Below are 20,198 nucleotides of genomic sequence, written 5' to 3'. Positions count from 1 at the left end.
GGTCTGGGGTGAGGCCGGGCGGCAAGTGCCCTCTGGGGCATGAGGGGTCCTGCTTCATCTAGCCGAGGTGGGCATTGTTTCCCGGGCGTGCAGTGCCTGGAGGTAGGGACGGAAGTGGCTCCTCCACCCTCAGGACCCATCCCCCGGCCTGCCGAGTCCCTCGGTGTCCGATACAAAAGGCGTTTTCGGCTGGATCTTGCCCAGACCAGGCAGCGCTTGTGGCGCGGAAAAGGGTGAACATCTGGAGGGGAGGAGCAGGGGGCTGGGCTGCTTAGGGGGCACATCTGCGCTAAGTAGGGCACGTGCTCCGCTGGGGGCTGGGGCGAGCAGAGCGGCCAGTGCCCAGGCGCTAGGTTGATGGGCATAACCTGAGACCTGGGAAGATGGGCCTTCCCCCTCTCCAGTCTGGGCAGCTGCTCCCCTCCTTTACCTCCCGCTCCCAGGGATGTCTCCTATTCCCTGCTTCCTTCTGGATAAGCCAGGAGCAGGTGTGGAAATTCCAGGGGGAGGTGGCTTGTGGGGCAGAGGAGCGAGGAGGAGGTTGTTGAGCCTGCTTTGGAGTCACTGGCAATGTGCAGGCTTCAGCTCGCAAGGACAAGCCATCCTGTCCGTGCGGGGGCACTGGGCGGGCACAGCCTCTGGATTCTTCTCCTTGAGTCGTGTTAGCCACAGGCACCTTTCCACTTAGGCACAGGCACGGTGATGGATTCCTGTGCCAGTTAGAACGTGTCATGGAGGTGAAGGAGCCAGTAGGCTCTAAGAAACCTTTTCAGTATTCAGCCCCAATGTCTTAGGCTACTGGCATCTTCTTCCCGGTTTGTTGTCTGTTTTACCATTGGCGTGTTGGCACTTTTTGTGTGGAAGGCACAGGTAGAATGGTAATGTCTCTCCTTTCCTCCTTGGTTTTAGCAAGCAAAGGAGCCCAAGTTATCCTAACTCTTGCCCAAGGTGGAGTGACGATTAGTGACAGCTAGTGTCTTCTCAGAGTACCCCTCCCACATCCCAATTAGAACCGCTAGACCTTCCTTGTCCCTCAGCCCAGAGCGGCTTTCCAGTGCATCCCCACCACTGTCCGCACCTGGCTTCCTGCCCCAGCTGCCAAGCCCAGCCCAAAGCAGGACCCCCGGCCTTTCACTGATGGCTATGGTGCCCCAGGGGACCAGGCGTTCCCTGGCAGGAAGATGCAGCCAGGTCAGAGCTCAGTGCTGGGTGCAGCCACTGCGTCTTTGAAAATCTCCATTCCCATCTTCGTTATTATTGTCTGTCTGGGCGGCAGGCCACCCGGTTTGCTGCCTTCATCTCTCCACGGCCCCCACCTCTGGCTGTCTCCCCCAAGAACATGCCCTTCTCTGCGCTTTCCCTGGCAGGGGTCCGGACCCTCTGTTCTCACATGCGAGGGCTTGTGTACGTACCTGGTTTTGTGTGCGTTCGTGTGGTGGTTGTCAGGGAGCAGGGGAGACAGCAGCGCGGTCTCTCAGTGTGTCCGCCCTCTTGAGAGCAGGAAGCACACATGTGGTGTTTACCTCCCACCCTGGGAAGCCGGCACCAAAAGGCCAGCAAGCGCCTGGCTGGCAACTGTAGCCAGAGGTCCAGGCTCAGCTAAGATGACCTGAGATACATCCTGTTCAGCCTGGTCTCAGGTTAGCCTTGTTATATGCGGCGGGAGGGGGTAGGCAGAGTCAGGTTTGAGGGTGACACTACAAGTCCATTTCTGGAAATGTAAACCACAGCAAGAGGAGCTGAATGTCACTGGCAGCGGCACGGAATTGTCTTTTTAATTTCCATAAACAAAATCTGGCCTAGTGGTGTGACTGGTACCGGAAAGGAACCCAGGTTTCCCAGGAACAGTCAGGGTAACTGGGTTTGGACTCCTAATCAGTCTAGAAGCTGAAATGGGCTTTGCCAGGGCTGGGATCCCAGTTTGTTGCTTTGTTTAGGAATAGGTCTGCTGGATGGTGCTGGGTGAAGTGGCAGATGTTTCTCTGGGGCAGTCCTGGAGTCATCTTGGTCAGTGAATAACTAACTGTGGTAAATCTACTCCCACCACCTCGTGTCATGGTCAGACCTGGGTCAGTGGAGAAGTACCTCTTCATTCTGTGGGTGTTGTGCTGCCCGAGTGGGGTGGAATGGAGAGATTGCATCCCCTCTCCGTGGCACCCCACTGACTGCCCTGCCTTTCTCCGGGGCTGGGGTAACTCCAGAGACAGTAAGCAGTGAGTGGATGGGGGACAAGGACTCCCGGGAAGGGGAGTAGAGGCTTCCAGGGTGGTGTGTGAGAGTCCTGATCCCAGAGGCCCTCCCAGAGGTTTAGGGCTATCTGGGTCAGTCTCTTGAGTCTAAGTGTGGGTGAATCTGTCTGGTTTGTAAGGCTGCTAAAGAGGCATTGTTGCATGTTGCTGTCTGTGTGCTCTGCAGACTGCTGTGTTGGGGAGATCTTTTTGTTGTTGTTGTTGTTCTGGAATTCTCCATCCAGAGGCTGGAAAACCAGGTGGTTCTGTGCTGGAATCTTTGGGATTCTTGAGAAAGAAGTCTGCCCTAGGTGTGGGCTGCTGCTATTTGCTTGTGAGGCTTGGGTCAGGCCAGCAGAGGGGACTTGGAGGCTCAAGGGCTACAGAACAGGTTTGAGCCTTGTACTTATTCTGCTGAAAATGGCTTCAGGGGGAGGTCCCCTACTGGTCCCTGATCTCTGGGCTTCTTAGACACTCCTTTCTCCTTTGGAGGCTTTGGTGGTAAGCATCAGGGGCAGGCAGTCATTTCTCCTGGATAGCAGAAATGGGTGCTGGCCAGCGCTCTCCAGGTGAGCGCTAGCAGAAGCACTTCCCTTGTGCAGGCTGGACATGTGTTGCCGATTCACTTGCAGGGGTTTTAATATTGGTAAAGGCAATAGAGGATTTGGTGGATAAGCCTTCCCAGAACCAAGTCACTGAGCTAGGAGGTCAGTCAGCTGACATCCTTCTCTTTATTTCTCCTGATACCATTTCTAGGTGACTCTGGCCCTCTACGTGTTGGGAGAGAGTCCCCTCTGACTCTACGTGTACTCTGGAAGTGGCAGTACCCTCTTGTTCTTAACAGTTGGCCTGGTGTGACACTTGGAAATGCAGGAGGTCAGGTGCAGCTAGGCAAGGTTGGTGTGTGTGGAGTTAGGCTGCACTGTTCCTTCCAGTGAATGTGTGGAAGTCTGTTTCCACGTCTGAGAGTTACTCAGGTGTATAGAACCAGGGAGGAGAGATAATTGGAAGTTGGAGGTGGGGTTGTTCCTACTCATCTGGCCCTGAGTAGGCAGATATGGGTCTGTCTCCAGGACTGAGGAGTTGGGGGTGGGGTTGTTACAGGAACCTGGCCCCCAGTAGGCAGATAGGAGTTCTGTCTCCAGGACTGAAGTAACCCTTAGGGAGGAGACAGGAAGCTGGGTGAAGAACAGAAAGTGGAACGTTGTGTGCTGGCTCCTGCCCTGCTCTGCACAGGGATTGGGACATTGGGCCCTGCTCTGCACAGGGATTGGGACATTGGGCCCTGCTCTGCACAGGGAATGGGACATCAGGCCCTTGCTCACTTCCCCTTGGGACTGGTCTGAAGTATAGGAACTGCAAGATGCAGTTCGGACAGTTGCTAGGTATAATGTGAGCTTTGGTTTTGAAGCCATTCCTGGAGCAAGTCACTTAGGTTTTGAGAGCCTCAGCTTATACATCTATAAAGTGGACACAATGTAAATTATGATGGAGATACTGGTATTGATACATTTAGTATTTATTCACAAGTATTTGATCTTATTCCATGCTGTTTCCTTAGCATTTAATACTGGGTCTCATACACTTCTTAAATGTTTCTAAAATTTGATTAAATGAAGCATAATATGTGAAAGAACGTAGCCTAACTGTAGGATTTGAAGTATTAGGTGGTATCAGTAGGAGGAAGCCATTTTGTGTGGTAGGCCTCGGCATTCCCATCTCTAGGCTGGGACCAACAACCAGTCGTGTGGTATCGTTCCATAATTCTAGAGAGCTCACAGATGTAAGAAGAATTGAGTCCTGGTGGAAGTCGCTGTTAACCTTGAACAAAGCAGAGCGAGAGGCCTGGGAAAAGACCCTTCTTCCTGTCCACCCCTGGAGTGCAGAGCTTTCCTGTGTGGTTTACAAATCTGTTTTAAATGTCTGTTGTTCCAGCTCCTTCTGAGCCATCCTTATTTTAAATCATTTAGCATTTAGCTTTACTTTTTCTTTATTAATTTAAATCCTTGTGTGTTCACTTTTTTGGTCTACATTTCTTATTTTCTAATAGGATAGTGTCTTAGAAATAGAATTACTAAGTGAAAGAACATGAAGTTTGAAGTTTTTGACCAAAAAAAAAAGCATATCAAAAATCTATAATGGTTTATTCTCTGCCGGTGAGTTTTGAGAATGACGATCTGTTGGTTTGTCTTCACATCTCTAAGGGATGAGCTGTCTGTCGTTGAGATGGTCTCTTTCATTTTGGAAAGACAGAAAAATGACATTTCTTCATTTGTATTAATTGGTTTGTTAGTGGTTGAGTATGGACTGCTCTCCTGAGTCAAGCGGCCAGCGGTGCCAGCGGTGCCAGCGGTGCTGCTCCTCCAGACTCATTGCATCCTGGTGTTCTGAACTTCCTGACAGAGCCCTTGGCAGACTTGTAGTTGCCCTGTCTTGTCTTCCTCAGCACCGGGAGGCCTTGTGTGGGTGGCCCTACATGTTGCATGGCTCTAAGGAGAAATTCACTAATTCCTGTGGAGGAAGGCTTGCGGGCTCTCTCACTCATCTCTTTCCCTCTCTCCTCCCCCTCCCTCCAGATGGGATTCAGATTTAATTCTCGAACAATAATCATTACAAGGAAGCTTATATTCACACGGTACTTGGAGAGGGCATCTGTCTTTCACAGGGTAGGCAGGCAGAGAAGGGCTGAAAGGTCCAGGAAAACTGAGGCCACATAACAGCCAGGCCTTTTGTAGTCAGACTGCCTCCCTATTCAGCACTTCGCTTGAGGCCCGAGCATGGGCAAGCCCAGCCAGAGCTTCAGCTCCAGAGGAGAGGGAGGCCACAGACACAACCTGGCTGCATGGAGCAGCCAATTTGTTTTTGCTTCCTCATTTTTATTGCCTGCCTTTTATATCTGCGGCTCCCCTGTGGACCTTATAGATATCTGAGCTGGATAATATGGTTAGGAATGGTGGAAATTAGCTAGTGATCAGCCCCAAGCTGCCCAGCTGAAGTTTCAGAGGCTAGGTAAGCCTACCTTTGGACAAGCACACATACATTTGCATACTTTTTATATATTTTTTATATATTTATATATATAATTATGCATCTGTCCTTGGAAAGTTGTATGTGTGTGACATGTAATATTTTTCTATATATCTGTGTATTTTGAATAAGCGTGTATATAAAACATTTGCAACAGACCAGTTTGGCATCCTGTTGGATTAGACCATATGAAGTTTTAGAATTTCTGTAGGTCAAATATAGGCAGATGATTCAAACTGAGTACTCAGTAAGTGCTGACTGCTGTATTATTACGTATCTTCTTCATGTGTGCATCGCCTTTTGTCCTGTTTGTGAACAAGCTGCCTAACTTCTGGGGATAACTTACCAGCAGCAGCCGTTGAACTCCCCTCTCAACCTCACATGCTAAGTTGACCCAGGTCCTAGGGACAGCCGGCCTCGGGGTACCGTGGGACTCTCCCCAAGCAGCCTTGCCTATTTCCAGGTCCCATAATCAGAGGATATGCAAATAGACTCTTTAATGGAATTCCTTTGCAAAATATTATTTGAGCCAGAAAGTTAATTACTGGGCTCTAATTAACGGCTATTTCTGAAGACCACAGAAGCAAACTAGAGGTCATAGAGACTGTGAAGGCAAACCACGGGCCCCCCTGACTGGCTGTTGCCTTCCACGGGAACAGCCTGTGTTTGGCAGCCCTGAGACTGTGAAGAACAAAGTGCCCCTTCCCAGAGAAGCTCTGATGGTTGTACATTTCTGTTGTCCATGAGTCTGTCTGTCTGGAAGGAGGACCATGAAAAAGCATCCAGTCCTGTAGGAGCTTTGTGAGTGGATGTGGGCAGCAGGTCTGGATTGAACCGAAGCTGCCCATCCTCAGAGATCCAGGTGACATGCCTAAGGCCTGCTCTTTCTTCCTTGAAACTGGCCCATTTCCTGCTCACTCCATGCAAGGGGTACTGTCCCTTAGCCCAAGCAGAGCCTAGATAACTGCCATGGTCAAGCCCCACCAAGGGCTCAGCTCCTTGCCCTCAGACCCCTCCAGTGCTTGTGTGGAGTCTGGTCCATGAGTAAGGTGAGACTATGCTCATCTGGTCTTTGAGCACTGTGGGCAAGCCACACCCTACTAGGCCTCTTCTAATGTCTTCCCTTAAGGCTCAGAGGTGACTAATGCAGTTGACGTGGAAGTTTCCCCTTCCAGCCCTGCTGTGCCTGCTTTCACATTCCCTCTGGAATTAGGGAATGAGCTCCATGGACACATGGCTATTCACCCCATGTGCTATTTTTTTTTTTTTTTTTGGAACTTAGGATGTAAGTACTTGTGAAAGCTGTCACTTATGTGCTACAGGTCCTGTCTTTGCTAGGCAAGTAGTGGGTATAATCCCAGGAGAGGGAGGAAGAGAGTGTCCAACTTGACACCCTTCCTGGATACTGTACTCCCTGGACATGCTTAGACTAAGAAGTGACCCCCAAAGCTGGAGGTTAAGCCTAATCCTGGCAATATGTCAAGAATGCTTTTGCCTGCTCAGTAGGCCTGAATGTCTCTGACTCCTGACAGACACCTTCTGCAGTGGGCTGGTCAGAAGCACCAACAGTGCTGTGTGCTGCACAGAAATGTTTAGTACTGTCAGTAAGTAACTTTCCATATCCTTAGGTTTCCTAAGAGAGATGGGTTAGTGAGCAGCCCTAAGGCCCTGCTGCTTGGGGCATTCTCCAAAAGGTAACCTGGCAGGCTTTTGTCACCCATCTTCTGTGGGCACTCATGGGAACGTTGGTGTTCCTTGCCAGGCAGGAGCAGGGTCTGCAAGAGTCACAGGCATGCTCTGAGTACAGCTTTCCCATCTCTTGGAACATTTCCCTGTGTCTGCTACCTGCAAGATGTGTTATGCCAGTGCAGCGGCCTCCGCCTCCCCTTTTCCAGTGGGAAGCTCCCGCTGGGGTTCTTCAACCTTCCCTCAGCTGCCCTGGCACATCCCCTTCCCTGTTAGCCTCCTGCCCACTGTTTTGACCTTCCTTGAACAAGCAGCAGGGTCCTGTTTGATTGTACATCAGCCTGGCTGGATTGTAAAAGAGCATTGGGCACAGAGATAGATGGCACCAGGGTAGCACACACCCTAATAAGATGTGACATTGTTGTAGGGAGTTCTCATGCTGAGGGCAGTGAATTAGTGTAGCATCTCCCTGTGCCCACTGACTAAGGGGAAGTTAATTTCATGCTCTGTCTTTTTGACGTTCATAATCAGAGCCTTGTATTGCAGCTGCAGATTGTTAGTATGTGAAGAATGGCCAAGCCTCAACAATTACTGTTTCTGGCTGGGGAGGAGATTTATTAATGGATTATTCCTGGCCCCACCCCCTGTTCTGTTCCCATGTATGCCTTTTTTTCAGTCCCCACCCCAGACTGCAGCTAGGAAACTCAGTTGCAGAAGTGGCTGGGTGGAGTTTGCCACAGATGTTCAGGGTAGTAGTTCAGGTGCTGGGATGGCACCTGATAAAATACAGGTTCTTGGTCTCCACCCTAGACCTGCTGGATTACTCTTTGCTTGGGTAACTTGTGTCTCCTCCAAGTCTGAGAACTGTTGCCCTAAGTTGAGAACTTTTGTAGAGGGGCGAAGACTGACTCAGCTGTGTGCGGGCAGCTTGTCCAAGCGTATCCTGTGCTGTGTTCTTGATTCCTCACAGTAGGGGGCGGGGTTCCCATTTCACAGATGGAGGAACTGAAGCTCAGTGTGTAAGTGGCCCCTTGACACTCCTGGGAGAGCTCTCTGCTCAGGTAGTTCATTCTCTGGCCAGAGCTGAGATTCCACCTTTATCTGGGCCTACCATGTTGCTTTAAGAACATCCCAAACCAGGAACCGTCTTGTTAGAAATAAGTTCAGGGTCAGAGAAAGAGACCAGCACTCATTGAAGTGTCTCTACGAGGCAGCATGCTACCCTTGGTCAAGAAGGCACTTGCTCTTCTGCTGTGGGGATTTCTGCCTGGTGTTGACTGTCCGACTCCCACTGTGGAAAGCATCTCACTGTGTCAGTGCTCTGGGCTTCCTAGAGGTCCTTGGATGAGGTCAGGCATTGAGACCGTGGCCAGCAGGTGAGTGAGCTCAGAGAGGGGAGGCAAAGCTGGAGTTGCACCATCTCTATCTCCAGGTGTACAGACTTGAGCCCAGAGCGGTCACCACGGCCCATTCCTTACTCTGACTCCCTGGTTCTAGGTGTGAAGCTGAGATGCAGAGAAGTGGCTTCACTTACTGGGATGAAGTAAGCTCTGGCCATGTAATTCAGGCCCAGTTCCATGAAGGCAAAGCCCCTGGGCAGGACAAGTCAGTGTTTCAGGGCTGGAGGGGGGTGCTGCCCTCTGGACAGAGCTCTCAGCACAGCCTAGAGGGGCCTGTCTTGAGGGAGACGGGTCAGCCCAGGTCACCTACCAGATGGTGGGTGAGTGAGAGGAGTTCGGGGTCTGGCTTGTGAAGTAAGGTCTTGGAATTTGAACCCCTGGCTGCTCATTCCGGGCCCTATCCCCTACAGTTGCCACACCACCACATGCTGAGGAGAGCCTGTCTGAGGCCTTGTGCTGCTCTGTTAGTAAAGCAGGCCCAGGGTTCCGAGAGGAAATGTGCACTGCGGGTTTGTGCCCTTTTTGCTGGGCTTGGTTCATTACATTCAGGTTGTGAAGCCCTGGAACTTCCTGCACTATTGGAGCTGGGTGGGATGCAGATGTCTTTCATCTCACTGTCTACATGCATGGCAGGCTTCTCTCAGTGCTGGGATGGCACCACCCACCACCTTTGAGTGGCCACTGAAAAGGAGCTATGTCATGCCTTTCCGTGTTTCATGCTCACAGGTGCTATTACCATCCTCACTTGACAGTGTGGCCCTGCCTGTGAAGCCCTGTCACCCGTCTTTAATGTGGTCTCTGCTCGAATGTTCATGTTACATGTTCGGATAACACTAATAATAGCAAACTGCTTACCATTTTTGAGGCGCATGTGCCAGGCATTGGGCGGTGAACAAACACCGTTGCTGATGGCTTACTCTTGCTTTACGCTTCCTGTCTGGTGAGTGAAGAAATTGGCCTCAGACAGTAGAGTCTCTTCTCCAGGGTTAGCCTCACAGTGGACTTAGAGACAGACTTTCTTCGGATACAAAGGCAGGGTCCGCTAGTGGACTGGTCACGTGGTGAGCCATCTTCCAGGCCAGGCCCTTCCTCAGCTCATGACAGGCCAAGCCACGTGTACTCTGGTTGTCAGAGCTAGGTTCCAAACCCAGCAGTCCATCCCCCATCTCTAGGGCCTAGGCTTTAACCACTGGGCAGTGCTGCCTTTCCCTAGTTTACAGATACATAAATTGAGGTTTTCCAGGGAAGTCACTTGTCAGTGATTAGCAGGTGGGATAACACTTGGCTTTCTCCAGAGTATTTAACTGTCCCTTGCATGAGAACATGGCGGCTGCCAGGAAAGTTTTGTGGACTGTCTCTAGGCCACCAGGAATTCTGCAAGAGGCTGATGTAGTGATGAAGTCTTGGGGAGGTAGGTGGGCAGTTTCAGTTTGTGGTTCCTCTATTGTGCTGAGTAACTTTCTAGTTCTTGGGTTGGTACTGATGAGCAGTAGCTGTGTTTGGGTCTGTGTTAGGGTGATGGGGAAGAGGGCAGGAAGGTATTGGCTTTCACAGCTCCCCACTCCCCAAATCAGAACTTGGATGTGACTTTGATCACTGCCTTGGAAGGTAATATGGTGATGGTGGACAGTTCTCATCTTTGCCCCAGGGTTCCCGATGTGCAACTCTGGTGCTGTGGATAAGGGTCATGAAAACACTCCACAGTGTTTCAGAGCCTGTGCTGGCGGCAGCTCAGCAGGGAACATTTGCAGTCTCTTTAGACTAGGGGAAGGTCCTGCCCTCCTGCCTGCCACCACTCCCAGACTAAGTTCCACAAAACTGGTGGTGATGGGTTAGGGATGAGGGATATCCTAGCCTAAAGCCGTCTGGTGGTGGAGAATGACCTCAGAATTGGTTTCAGAGGTTTCTGGATGTGGGACTATATGTCATCTCCCACAGGGGTTGTTTGCTTCTTTGCCCCAGAAGGTTAGAGCCTTTGAGAGGCCATGTAGTAAGGACACCAGCTCTGCTTTGTTTAATCCAGGGTTTCCTGCCCCTACGCCTACCCCAGGAGTAGCTATGGACACCTGTGTGAATGTTCTGCAGAGCACCATTTGGTAAACATTAGCTTGAGGTGTTCCCTCTCCTCAGAAGCACGTTTTTAAGACAGGACTTTGGGTGTATTCCCTGCCCTCAGGGCCTGCAAGGGTGAGCCTTGCACAATGGCGGTGCTGGCTCCAGTGGCAGGGTGATGCTGTTATTATGAGGTATCCAGAGCTTTACCAATTCTCGTGTGTGTGTGTGTGTGTGTGTGTGTGTGTGTGTGTGTGTCTGTGTGTGTCTGTCTGTCTGTCTCCATCCATCAGTCCGTCTGTCTTGTTCACACCCTCACTGGAGTAGTGATTTGGCTAGTACTAACCTTAGCCAGGATATTGGAAGTTGTCCCTTTAGGAGGATGCGTGGGTCCCCTGTACACAGGAGCTCTGGCTCTGGGTCCCCCATCCCCCTCAGGCGCTCTTTGTAGGAGGCAGTAGTTGGACAGAGGCTGTCCACAGATTTGCATAATTGTACTGTCCTCTGAATAATTAATAAAGCACTGTCCTTGCTGGGAGCAAAGTCTGTGCCATTATGGATGGGTCTGCCGTGAATGGGTTTGTAGGAGCTCTTCCGGAGGAGCCAGTGGTTCCTGGAGTCCTTGACCTTTCAAGGAGCCCTCTAAGAGAAAAGTGGGGGCACTGAGTTGTTTTGGGGGAGTTGTTATTGTTGTACCCATGTGGCTTTTGTGCTGGCCATGCCCCTTCTGGGATCCATAAATGGGATCTCTGGCATACAAGGGTCATGTGTCTATGTTCTCTCTGATTTCTCTGTTCCTATACATACAGTCTTCTCAGATGTGTGTCCAGCTGTTATGGGGACTTTGCCCTGTTTTTTTTGGAAGCTGCAAGGGCATGGTGCTTACCTCTAGCTAGAAGTGCATTTTGGAGCAGGAGGGGGTAAGGTAGGCATATCTGCCTGGATCCTCTTCTGGGATTCCAGTCTCCCAGTTTCTGGACCTCAGGTTATTGGTAGCCTGGAGGAAATTCCATTTGAGATTTCTAGTCCTTTTTTAATTGCCTCTTGTTGAAATGAATGTTCTTTCTGGTATGTGGTCTCTTGCTTCTTCTCATGCTAGAAATGGAAATTGAGGCACAGATCTGCCCTGATACTCTGCTGGAAATTGGGGAAAGTCCTATTTCTCCAAGCTGTGATACATTCCCCTATCTCCCCCTTTGTCCAGAGCTCCCATGAAAGTGTTTCTCAGAACTTCTTACAGGTGTTACAGTCTATTAGGGCTGAGGGAATCCCATTGTACATACAGGTGGGCAGCATTCAGTGAGCTGGAGGAAGTAGTTTTCTTCAAGGCGTGATTCCTCAATTTGAAATGCTAATGTGTCTGAAACTACAAAAGGGAGTATGGGTTACCTTCCTGCCCACACTGACTGCACAGTATCTGTTGGCATATCCCTAGAATGGGGTACCCTCTTCATAGGGACAGACTGTACTATCATGCTAGAGCTGAATGTGCCAGCCCTGCGACTCCTTTGCTGAGTGTGGTGTGTGTGTGTAAGAGAGAGGGAGAGAGGGAGAGAGGGAGAGAGGGAGGGAGGGAGGGAGGGAGAGAGAGAGAGAGAGAGAGAGAGAGAGAGAGAGAGAGAGTTAGTTTTTGGTGGGGTAGGGTGGGGTGGGTATGAGAGTATGTGTGCATACTAAATTATTTACCAGTTTGCTTTCATACCAGATAGAACTTTGGCAGGACAGGAATCATCATCCCATTTTACAGATAAGCTAGAGAGGCTCAGAGAGTAATAATCACACCAAAAGGCACAGAATTTGCATTTTAAATTTACACTCATCAGCTGGGCCTTGTGCTATTGCCCTGCAGCTACCAAGAGCGGTTTGCTCCCTGGATCAAAGTTAGTCTGTTGGCTAGGGTGGGGCCGTGGTGACCTATTGCTTCTCCAGCTGTCTTCTCCACTTGCTTGGAGTGTCTGGAGTGAGAGATTAGCAGAATCCCTGCTTAATAGTTTTCCCACTATGAGGTTGGCTTTGGCACCTTGTGTCAGTGTGGGCACCAGACTGCCAGATACTCCACTCATTGGGCTGTCCCTGATAGGCTACCTTTTTCCCTCCTCTTGCGCTGTGTTTTGGAAAGTGATTTGGAGTGTTCTAAAACTATGAGGTCTTCGTCTTGGGCTGTGGTGGTGGGGGGAAGAGCAGTGTCCAGCTGGCTTGTCTTTCTTCAGCCCTTTCTGAGCCTAGAGGTTGGATGGGCAGCCTGAAGTGGACATGCTCTTGACAGGCATGAGGATTGTACTGAGGTGTGATTTAGGTGTGATGTACATGGGTATGATCAGGATTTGGATCCAGCTGTTTTATATATCTCAAATGGAAATGGAATTTCCATCCTCACCACACTGAAAACAAGGCACACTGATGAACACAGTTCTGCTCTGTGGCATATGGACCTGTGCCTGCACCAGACTCTCTCGTCTTGGGTGATGAGACAGGTCCCCCGGGGACTTGAGGTCTATCCGAGATTGCATGTTTGGTCATTTTATCATATTATCATTTTATCATATTATCACACATTGGAGCTTCTATTTGAGGCCCCGGGATCCTGACAGTAGATCCCATTAGCGCTCCAATAGTTCACCCCACCATGTAGCAAGAGATGGCCCAAGACAAGCAGGAAATGACGTTTGTGCTGACATTCTTCCACTTAGAAAATCAATGTTCTGTGGTCTGCCTAATTGCTCTGTTGTTGCTAAATGAGTCATTATGGAAGGAAAATAGCAAATGCATTGTGAGATTAATAGGAGAAGATAGTTGGCAAATGACTTTGGTTTGCTTCCGAAACTCTTGAGAAGGTGTTACTATGAGAAATCTGGAGAGTCGTGCAAGTCCCAAGTAGTGGGGAGACAGGCAGCTATTGGGTAGTGAGGTGCTGGAGGTACCGGCAGGTCTAAGATGCCCATTTGAGTGGGGTGCCACTGGGACTGGAACCAGGAGTTACTAAATGCCAAGTTAGCCTGCACCGCAAAGGAACTTGGATGGCCTGGGCTTGAGGGCATTGTCCAGGTAGACCCCACCACTTGTCAGGCACCAGGCAAACTGGAAGAAGTGGTGGATACTGAGCCTCTCCCCTCAGGGCTGGGATTAAATTGTCCCACAGGCAAATTATAATTTCACTGCCCATGGCAGTGAGTCCAGGTGTGGGATTTGATCCAGTGGGAGTAGGGTAGAAACAGTGATCTTTCTGGGCAGGTAGAAGAGCTTACGCACATTCCATGGTCTGGCTGCTGGGGGCTGGAAGAATATGTGACCCTAAATCTCAGACAGTTTTAAGGAATATACTTCTTACAAGTGTAGAGACCAAGGCTGAAGACAGCTAAGTACTTGCCTAAGGTCATATAGACCTTAAGGTGAACTGGGTTCAAACCTGGGCCTGTATAACCCCAAGTGCAAAGGCACTTGGAAGCTGGCACCTGAGACTAGTGTCGAGTACTTCTTTCCCACAGAAGGACTGGCAGCTGCCTGAGACTGTTGAACAAGGGTCTATAGGACTCCAGCAGTGTTGGCCTCAGTATCCCCAGACCAGACTTTTCTTCCTCTTAACGGCAGCCTGACAGTTTTGCAGTGTTCTAAATGCTGGGTATATTAACGACTCTTGAAAAGGCTTTGTAAATAGCATCCGTCCCCTCCCGTGAGGCCTATGGTTTACTCCTTTCTAGGCTCCCAGTCACTGTGATGACATGGGCCTTCTGCTGTCTACAGAGGTGGTGGTGGAGGTGTGGTTAGCTGAGCACTTGGAGATTCTGGACTCCCCAGTGTTTCAGAGGTGGCAGCAGCAGGTGGGGAGAATTGACCTTCACTGTGTGCACCAAGAAAGAGGCCTGGAGGACACCAGAGGCCATGCTGCCCTGCTTTCTGGAGACAGCTGAGCATCTTTGTGCCAGAGGAGCTGTGCAAAGAAACCCAGCCTTCGAGGGCTAGATCCTTGAGTCTGTGGTCCGTTCTGGAGTGTGTAGTCCCCTCAAGTTCTGGGTAATCCGGAGATCCCAAGTAGTAGGCCTACATTCTTCCTCCCTGACAGCCAGGATTCTGGAGGACAGGGAGTGATGGTGTTATAGGGAGTCTTCCTAGGTACAGAGTAACCGGGGACTGGGTGTGCAGGACCTGCTTGCAGCCAGGAGCCAGACCTCAGGGTGTCCCTATAGATGCTGAAGGACAGGGCCAGATGGGCTGTTGAGCCTCAGAAGTGTCAGGAACTTGCTGGGCATGTTTGCTACTGTTGCGGCTGGAGCCAGGTTTCAGCCCGAACTCAGGTCTGATTGGCTGTTCCTGCCCCTTGCCAAATGTAAACTGCAGCCCTCCATGGCTAGAGGCTAAGTGTTTATGTTGGTTGGTTAAAGAGCCCAGCCGGTGTTCTTTGTTCCACACTCATTCCATTTCCCAAAAAACTTCTGCTTAGTTGTTCAAGTAAACAGCAAGGCATTTTGCTGGGGGACTGCCCAGCCCTGCCCCAGTACCCCAGCCTGCTGCTGGAGGGAGGCTGATGTAGCAGCAAGGAGGCTTGCTGGGCTCCCTTCTGGTCTTTTTTTTTTTTTTTAAGATTTATTTATTTATTATGTATACAGTGTTCTGTTTGCACGCACCCCTGCAGGCCAGAAGAGGGTGCCAGATCTCATTACAGATGGTTGTCAGCCACCATGTGGTTGCTGGGAATTGAACTCAGGACCTTTGGAAGAGCAGGCGGTGCTCTTACCCTCTGAGCCATCTCTCCAGCCCCCCTTCTGGTCTTGCTCTCCCTGTTGTGATCAAGACCGTGACGAAACCAAAATCAACTTTGGGAGGAGGGGTTTATGTCGCTTTACCACTTACAGTCCATCGTGAGGGAGGTCCTGCAAGAACTGAAACATGAACTGCAGAGGCCAAGCTTGTGTTTAATGGCCAAAGACCATACCTGCCCAGGGTGCTGCGGCCACAGAGCAGACATGGGGGCATCTTCTTATGTGAGGTCCCCTCTTGTTTGTGTCAAGTGACAGACCAACCACCACAGCCAGCCTGGGCTCTTCAGTGTGGTAGTTTAGGATCACATAGCAGCCCTGACTCTGGGTACCAACCCTGGGTCTCTTCATAGGCATTTTCCAGCTTCCCATAGACAGGCTTGGGCCTGCTGGAACCCAGGGAGGTGTGAAGTGGAAGGCACCTCGTTAAGCTTCCTCTACCACGCACATATGCGTTGCTTCTCCTTGGACCGTGAGAGGATTTGATATCCTTTCTTCTGTATTTCTCTCCCAGCTAGGTATCCCAGGCACTGTGCTGGTATGTGTAGGTACCTGGTTAAGTCCAGGTGGATAGTGGGCTGTCCTCAGAGCCTGGTCTCAGGGTGCCCACCTGAGCTGCAGTCTCTTCCTCCTAAGTCACAGTGGCTGAATTTCTAGTCTGAAGATTTGCCGAGAGCATGGAGCTTGGACTCCTCCGCCCAGCGAGTCCCAGGATAAGTATTGTAGTGGCGTCAGGCAGACTGCTGTGGGCACACACAGAGCAAGCCGTCCTGCAGTCTGTCTCCTGCATGTGCTCCTGTCTGCTGAGAAGTACTGAGTCTCAGTTCATTCCTAGCATGCCTCAGTGTGTTCATAGCAGGGACCAGCAGCTTCCTTACTGGCTCAAGGGTCAAGGGGCCTCTTTAAGCGACCTTAGTCCAAGTAGAACTCAGGACCTGAGTGCCATGGGCAGCGTTAGTTTGCTGACTTTCCTGAGTCTTGGGGCAGGTTCAGACAGGTTGGTGGCACCTGTGTGGTCAGTGTGAGGCGTCTCGGTGTGCTCTCAGGAACACTACATCCTTTCTAGAACAGCTTTAGAGAAAACTACTCCAGACCTCTGGTTGCCACCTCAGCACGTGGATTCCTGGTTTTGAGGGGTTTTGTGACTCTGCCCTTGGGTGAGTCCAAGTTCACATGTTTCTTACAGCACTTGGAATTCTTCTGAGTCTGTGTCAGGTTGGACTACACACATAGCCCTTAGTAGTAGTCTGGACCATAACCATCCCAGGGCCAGTGTGATCTGGCCTGGTAGGAGCTCAGTTGGGGAACCCATTTTCACCTCACTCTCCTTGGCTCCACTTCCCCTGACCCTGACAGAGGACCAGCCATCCCAGATGGTAGATGTCTTGCCCGTGAGCCCTGTTTCTCTGGGGCAGGAGCTTGAAGCCCATGGCTGAGGTAGCTGCTGCTGGACATTGTGCTAGCGGCCCAGAGAGAGCATGTGCTAAAACGCTCTTCCTGTGAAGGCAGACTCTTAGCTGCCCTGGCAACAGCTCCTCACCAGCCTGTGGTGTGGCCACTGAGCATGCCTCCTGACTGGCTGCCTTCTCTGGCTCCTCAGCAGCAGCCTTTCAGGCTTCAGGCAAATGGCGAAAGAAGGTTGGGGACCAAGGTCCTTAGACTGGCAATCCTCCTGCTCCTGCCAGGTGCCCCCTGGGGTTCATCTGTATATACTAGGGTGGGTCTGCAGGGACAGCAGAGCTGACTTCAAGGGCTTAACAAGCCTCAGAGCCTCCAGACTCTTCTTGCCCTTGCCTCCCCCAAACCCCTGTGCTCCGGGCCCCCTTGTTTACTCATGCAGATGTTCCAGGTCAGGGTCTTTGTCAAACCTAGCTCTGCTTACTTACCTGTAAGATGAGGGTATGGCAATTCCTGTCTCTTGGGAGCCTTGAGGAATAGATGAAATTTACAGCAAAGTGTTTGGCACGGAGCAGGTGCTTGAAGCCGGTAAGGCGCCATCATGCTGTGCTCCCTGCCTTCTATTCCCCTGTCCAGATGCCTTCTGCTCTACCCACCCTTCAAGTCCCAACCCCTCTGCTTAGGGCTTGCTTCCCTGGTGCCCCTTGCCAGCCTCTCGAGCTGTTCGTTTGGGTCCCTGTTGGATCTGCCCCTCAACAGTAGAAGGACTTCCTCGGGACACTGGGAGTCCAGCTCCTCCCCAGTCCTCACAAAGAGCACTCCGCCTCGATCTGGATACAGGGCTGTAGAGATTAGCCCCTTGCAGAGGGGCGTCAGGGCCAGGTGAGGAAGGAATGTTCCCAAGTAGACAAGGCTGGACACTCTGGCCTGCTTTTTCCTACTGCTGTCTAGGGCTAGGGGACAGTTGGGTCTGCTCTCAGGGAATCAGGTGGAATGGTGGGTGATAGTACTCAAGGTCTGAAAGGAGCCGGTCCCTCAGGTGGTAAAGCAAGGAGCAGGGCTCCAAGACAGGTAGAGGAGCCTGCTGAGGACAGGCTTCAGAGGACAGGGCCTTTCTTCTTCTTGGATAGGCTGTGGGAGGTGAAAAGGAGGTTCGGCGCTGGGAGAGTGGGAGCCAGTTCTAAAGGGCAAGAGCAGCAGGTATGGAGAGGTGAAGACTGAGGCCGAGGAGGTAGAGGATGGGTCCCAAACTGGCCCTTTTTTGCCAGGTGCTTTTGTTTTTGGTATCAGAAGTCTAAGAGGTGCTGGGAAAGGGGGGTAGAGGGGCTTGTTGACTTGTCCAAGGTCTTGAGGCTAGTACAGAAGAGCCAGGATGGCCTGCCAGCCGCACAACATTAAAACCAGGACTGGCTGCCATGTCCTTTCGGCTGGATCACATGTAAGCACTACTGAGTGGCTGCGGAAGGGTGGGCTGTACAGTAAGTACTGTGGTATTCTCAGGTTCCTGGCCACTTTTGATCTAGGCTACAGGACAGAGGTGGAGGTTCAAAGACCCAGTTCTCTTACTCCTGCCTCAAGGAGCCCAGGACCCCTCTCTGGGTCCCACATGGGGCTCCTTGCAGTTCCATATGCAAGACGTACATGACCATTGTCTCTCTAGCCCTTGAAGGGCAGACCTCCCACAGACAGCCTAGACCTCCTCTCCACTTCTGGCACCCAGTATGGCCTGGCACAGCTCAAGCTGAATAAACATATTCACTGAGCACCTACTGCATGTCATGCACCATGCCAGGTGCTGGAATAATTAACTTTGGCATGGCACTTTATGATCCCCACAGCTCCTCTGGGTCTCGTTAGGAGGTTGAATCTCTCCAGTTGGGTATTTATTTCCTTATTTTTCAAGTGAGGGGACTGAAACAGAGAGGAGAGTCACTTGAAGTAACATCCTCAGCCACTAACAAGGGACCAAGCCCATCCCTGAGCCTTGATCCCCTCTCTGGGCTGTGGGTACACTCTGGGGATTGGCAGCTGTTTCTTCCCAACTTCATACTGAGGTAGAGCTTCAGGAAACCAGGCCCACAGAGAACCGTATCCAGGGGAGCAGGACTCCTGGGGCCACAGGAAGCACCTGCCTGGTCCTTGTCTCCACCCAGCAGGAACTGGTTGTTGGGGACAATTGTCTGTGTTTGGGGTAAGTCTGAGGTAGAAGAATAAAGAGAACCCTTCCTGCCAATACAGCTTTGACCTTGAAAACCCTGTGGAGTTCCATTTACTGGAAAGAAAGAGGAAGAATTGGTTACCAGCTTCAAAGAGGGGCAGGCCTCCTGCAGGCAGCATCCGAAGAAGCCTTGACTTTGTGAGTTCTTGCTGTTGGATTTCTCCTTTTCAGTTTGACAGACGTCCTGGGGATCTGTCTGGGCTGGCCGGAGGTGCAGAGATGCCAGGAGCACTGGGCTTCCTTTGCCTAGACACTACAAGGCCCAACCTTTAACAAAGACCATGCAGTGACCAGAGGTGCAGACACAGCCTGCAGATTACTGCACCTGTGTCCTGCTATAGGAGTACCCGCCTGTGGGAGGGGCCCTAGCGGGTCAGCTGTACACGCAGCGGGCAGGGCTTTTGCAAAGAAGCTGTGGCAGTCAGGAAGTCCTGGGCGTGGTAAAGCCCAGCGTTTGTCTGATTTATCTGCTTTTTCCCCCCCTCTATCCACACACGTTGGCAAGTCTCAGCTGTGTGCCAGGAACTGATGTGACCCTAGGAGAGGTCTGGTGTGTTGTGGACCCTGCCTTGCCCATGTGACATAGGAACCCTAGCTGAGGTACTTCACAGTTGTGATGACAGCTGTGACAGTCTGTAGGGCTATGTCTTTCTGGGGTCAGGGACAGCTGCTGGGCTTTGGTGGCAGAAGTGGGTTCGGAAGAGAAAGCCCTAGAGTTATTTTTTGTGACATTAAAATTTTTGCATCTTTAAATGCTGGCAATTGATTCAAGACTTAAAAATGTCATACACTGTGTGGCTAAACAAAACATGAATGTTGACCAAATACAGTCTGCACTCTGGTTAGAGGTCTTTATGGTAAGGGTGGCCAAAGTCCAGGTGGCTAGAAGGCACTTAGGCCAGGCCTTCCCGCAGAGGGACAGGGCAGAAACAATGGGACCCACTTCCATTTATTGAGTGGATGGTGCCTGCCTGGCCGTGGGCTGGCTTGGTCCCAGTGGTGTGCAATGCTGCCTTGGGCCAGCATATCAGCTGGAGGCTAGCCTGAGCTGCCCTGAGAATTGCCAGTACTCACTGCTCCATGGGTGCTTCCCCAGCTTTGCGACATAAATAAGCCCCTTGGGCCAGGCCAGAGCCCAGCAATGAAAAGTGGCTTAAGAGAGTCCAGTGACACTTGCATCCTGCTCTTGGGCAGCGGTGGGATGGTGCTGTCCATGCATGTGACCTTGCTGCTGTTAGCATTTGTTCTTCTGCCAACAGGGCAGCTCCTTCCTGTGCTGCTGAGGAGGGCCTTCACAGAGACCTTGTGCCCTGTCCTTCCCACCCTTCCATTGCAGGCTCCTGCTCCTCAGACCTTGGTCACCTCTAGCCTGGCTCAGGCCTGTTCAGGCCTGTAGGCATAACTTTCCTTTTCCTTTCTCCACTGACTGGCTATA

At 51.3% G+C, this 20,198-nt stretch overlaps 1 protein-coding gene across 11 annotated transcripts in view; it reads left to right on the top strand.

The window, feature by feature from the left end:
- Nucleotides 1-20,198, top strand: part of LOC118582622 (DAB2 interacting protein) — a 179,765-nt gene that overhangs the window by 109,690 nt on the left and 49,877 nt on the right. For 5 of the 11 annotated variants that reach the window (XM_036185636.1, XM_036185631.1, XM_036185632.1 and 2 more), the window contains one exon: nt 18,784-18,901. The exons of the other annotated variants lie outside the window; for them this stretch is intronic. In XM_036185636.1, the coding sequence (XP_036041529.1) occupies nt 18,784-18,901 (118 nt within the window). The remainder of the gene's footprint in view (nt 1-18,783; nt 18,902-20,198) is intronic. 11 annotated transcript variants of the gene reach the window in all.

Source organism: Onychomys torridus, chromosome 4, assembly GCF_903995425.1.
Source record: "Onychomys torridus chromosome 4, mOncTor1.1, whole genome shotgun sequence".
NCBI lineage: Eukaryota > Metazoa > Chordata > Mammalia > Rodentia > Cricetidae > Onychomys > Onychomys torridus.
Note: the sequence above shows the minus strand (reverse complement) of the source record. Positions and strands in the feature narration are given on the sequence as shown.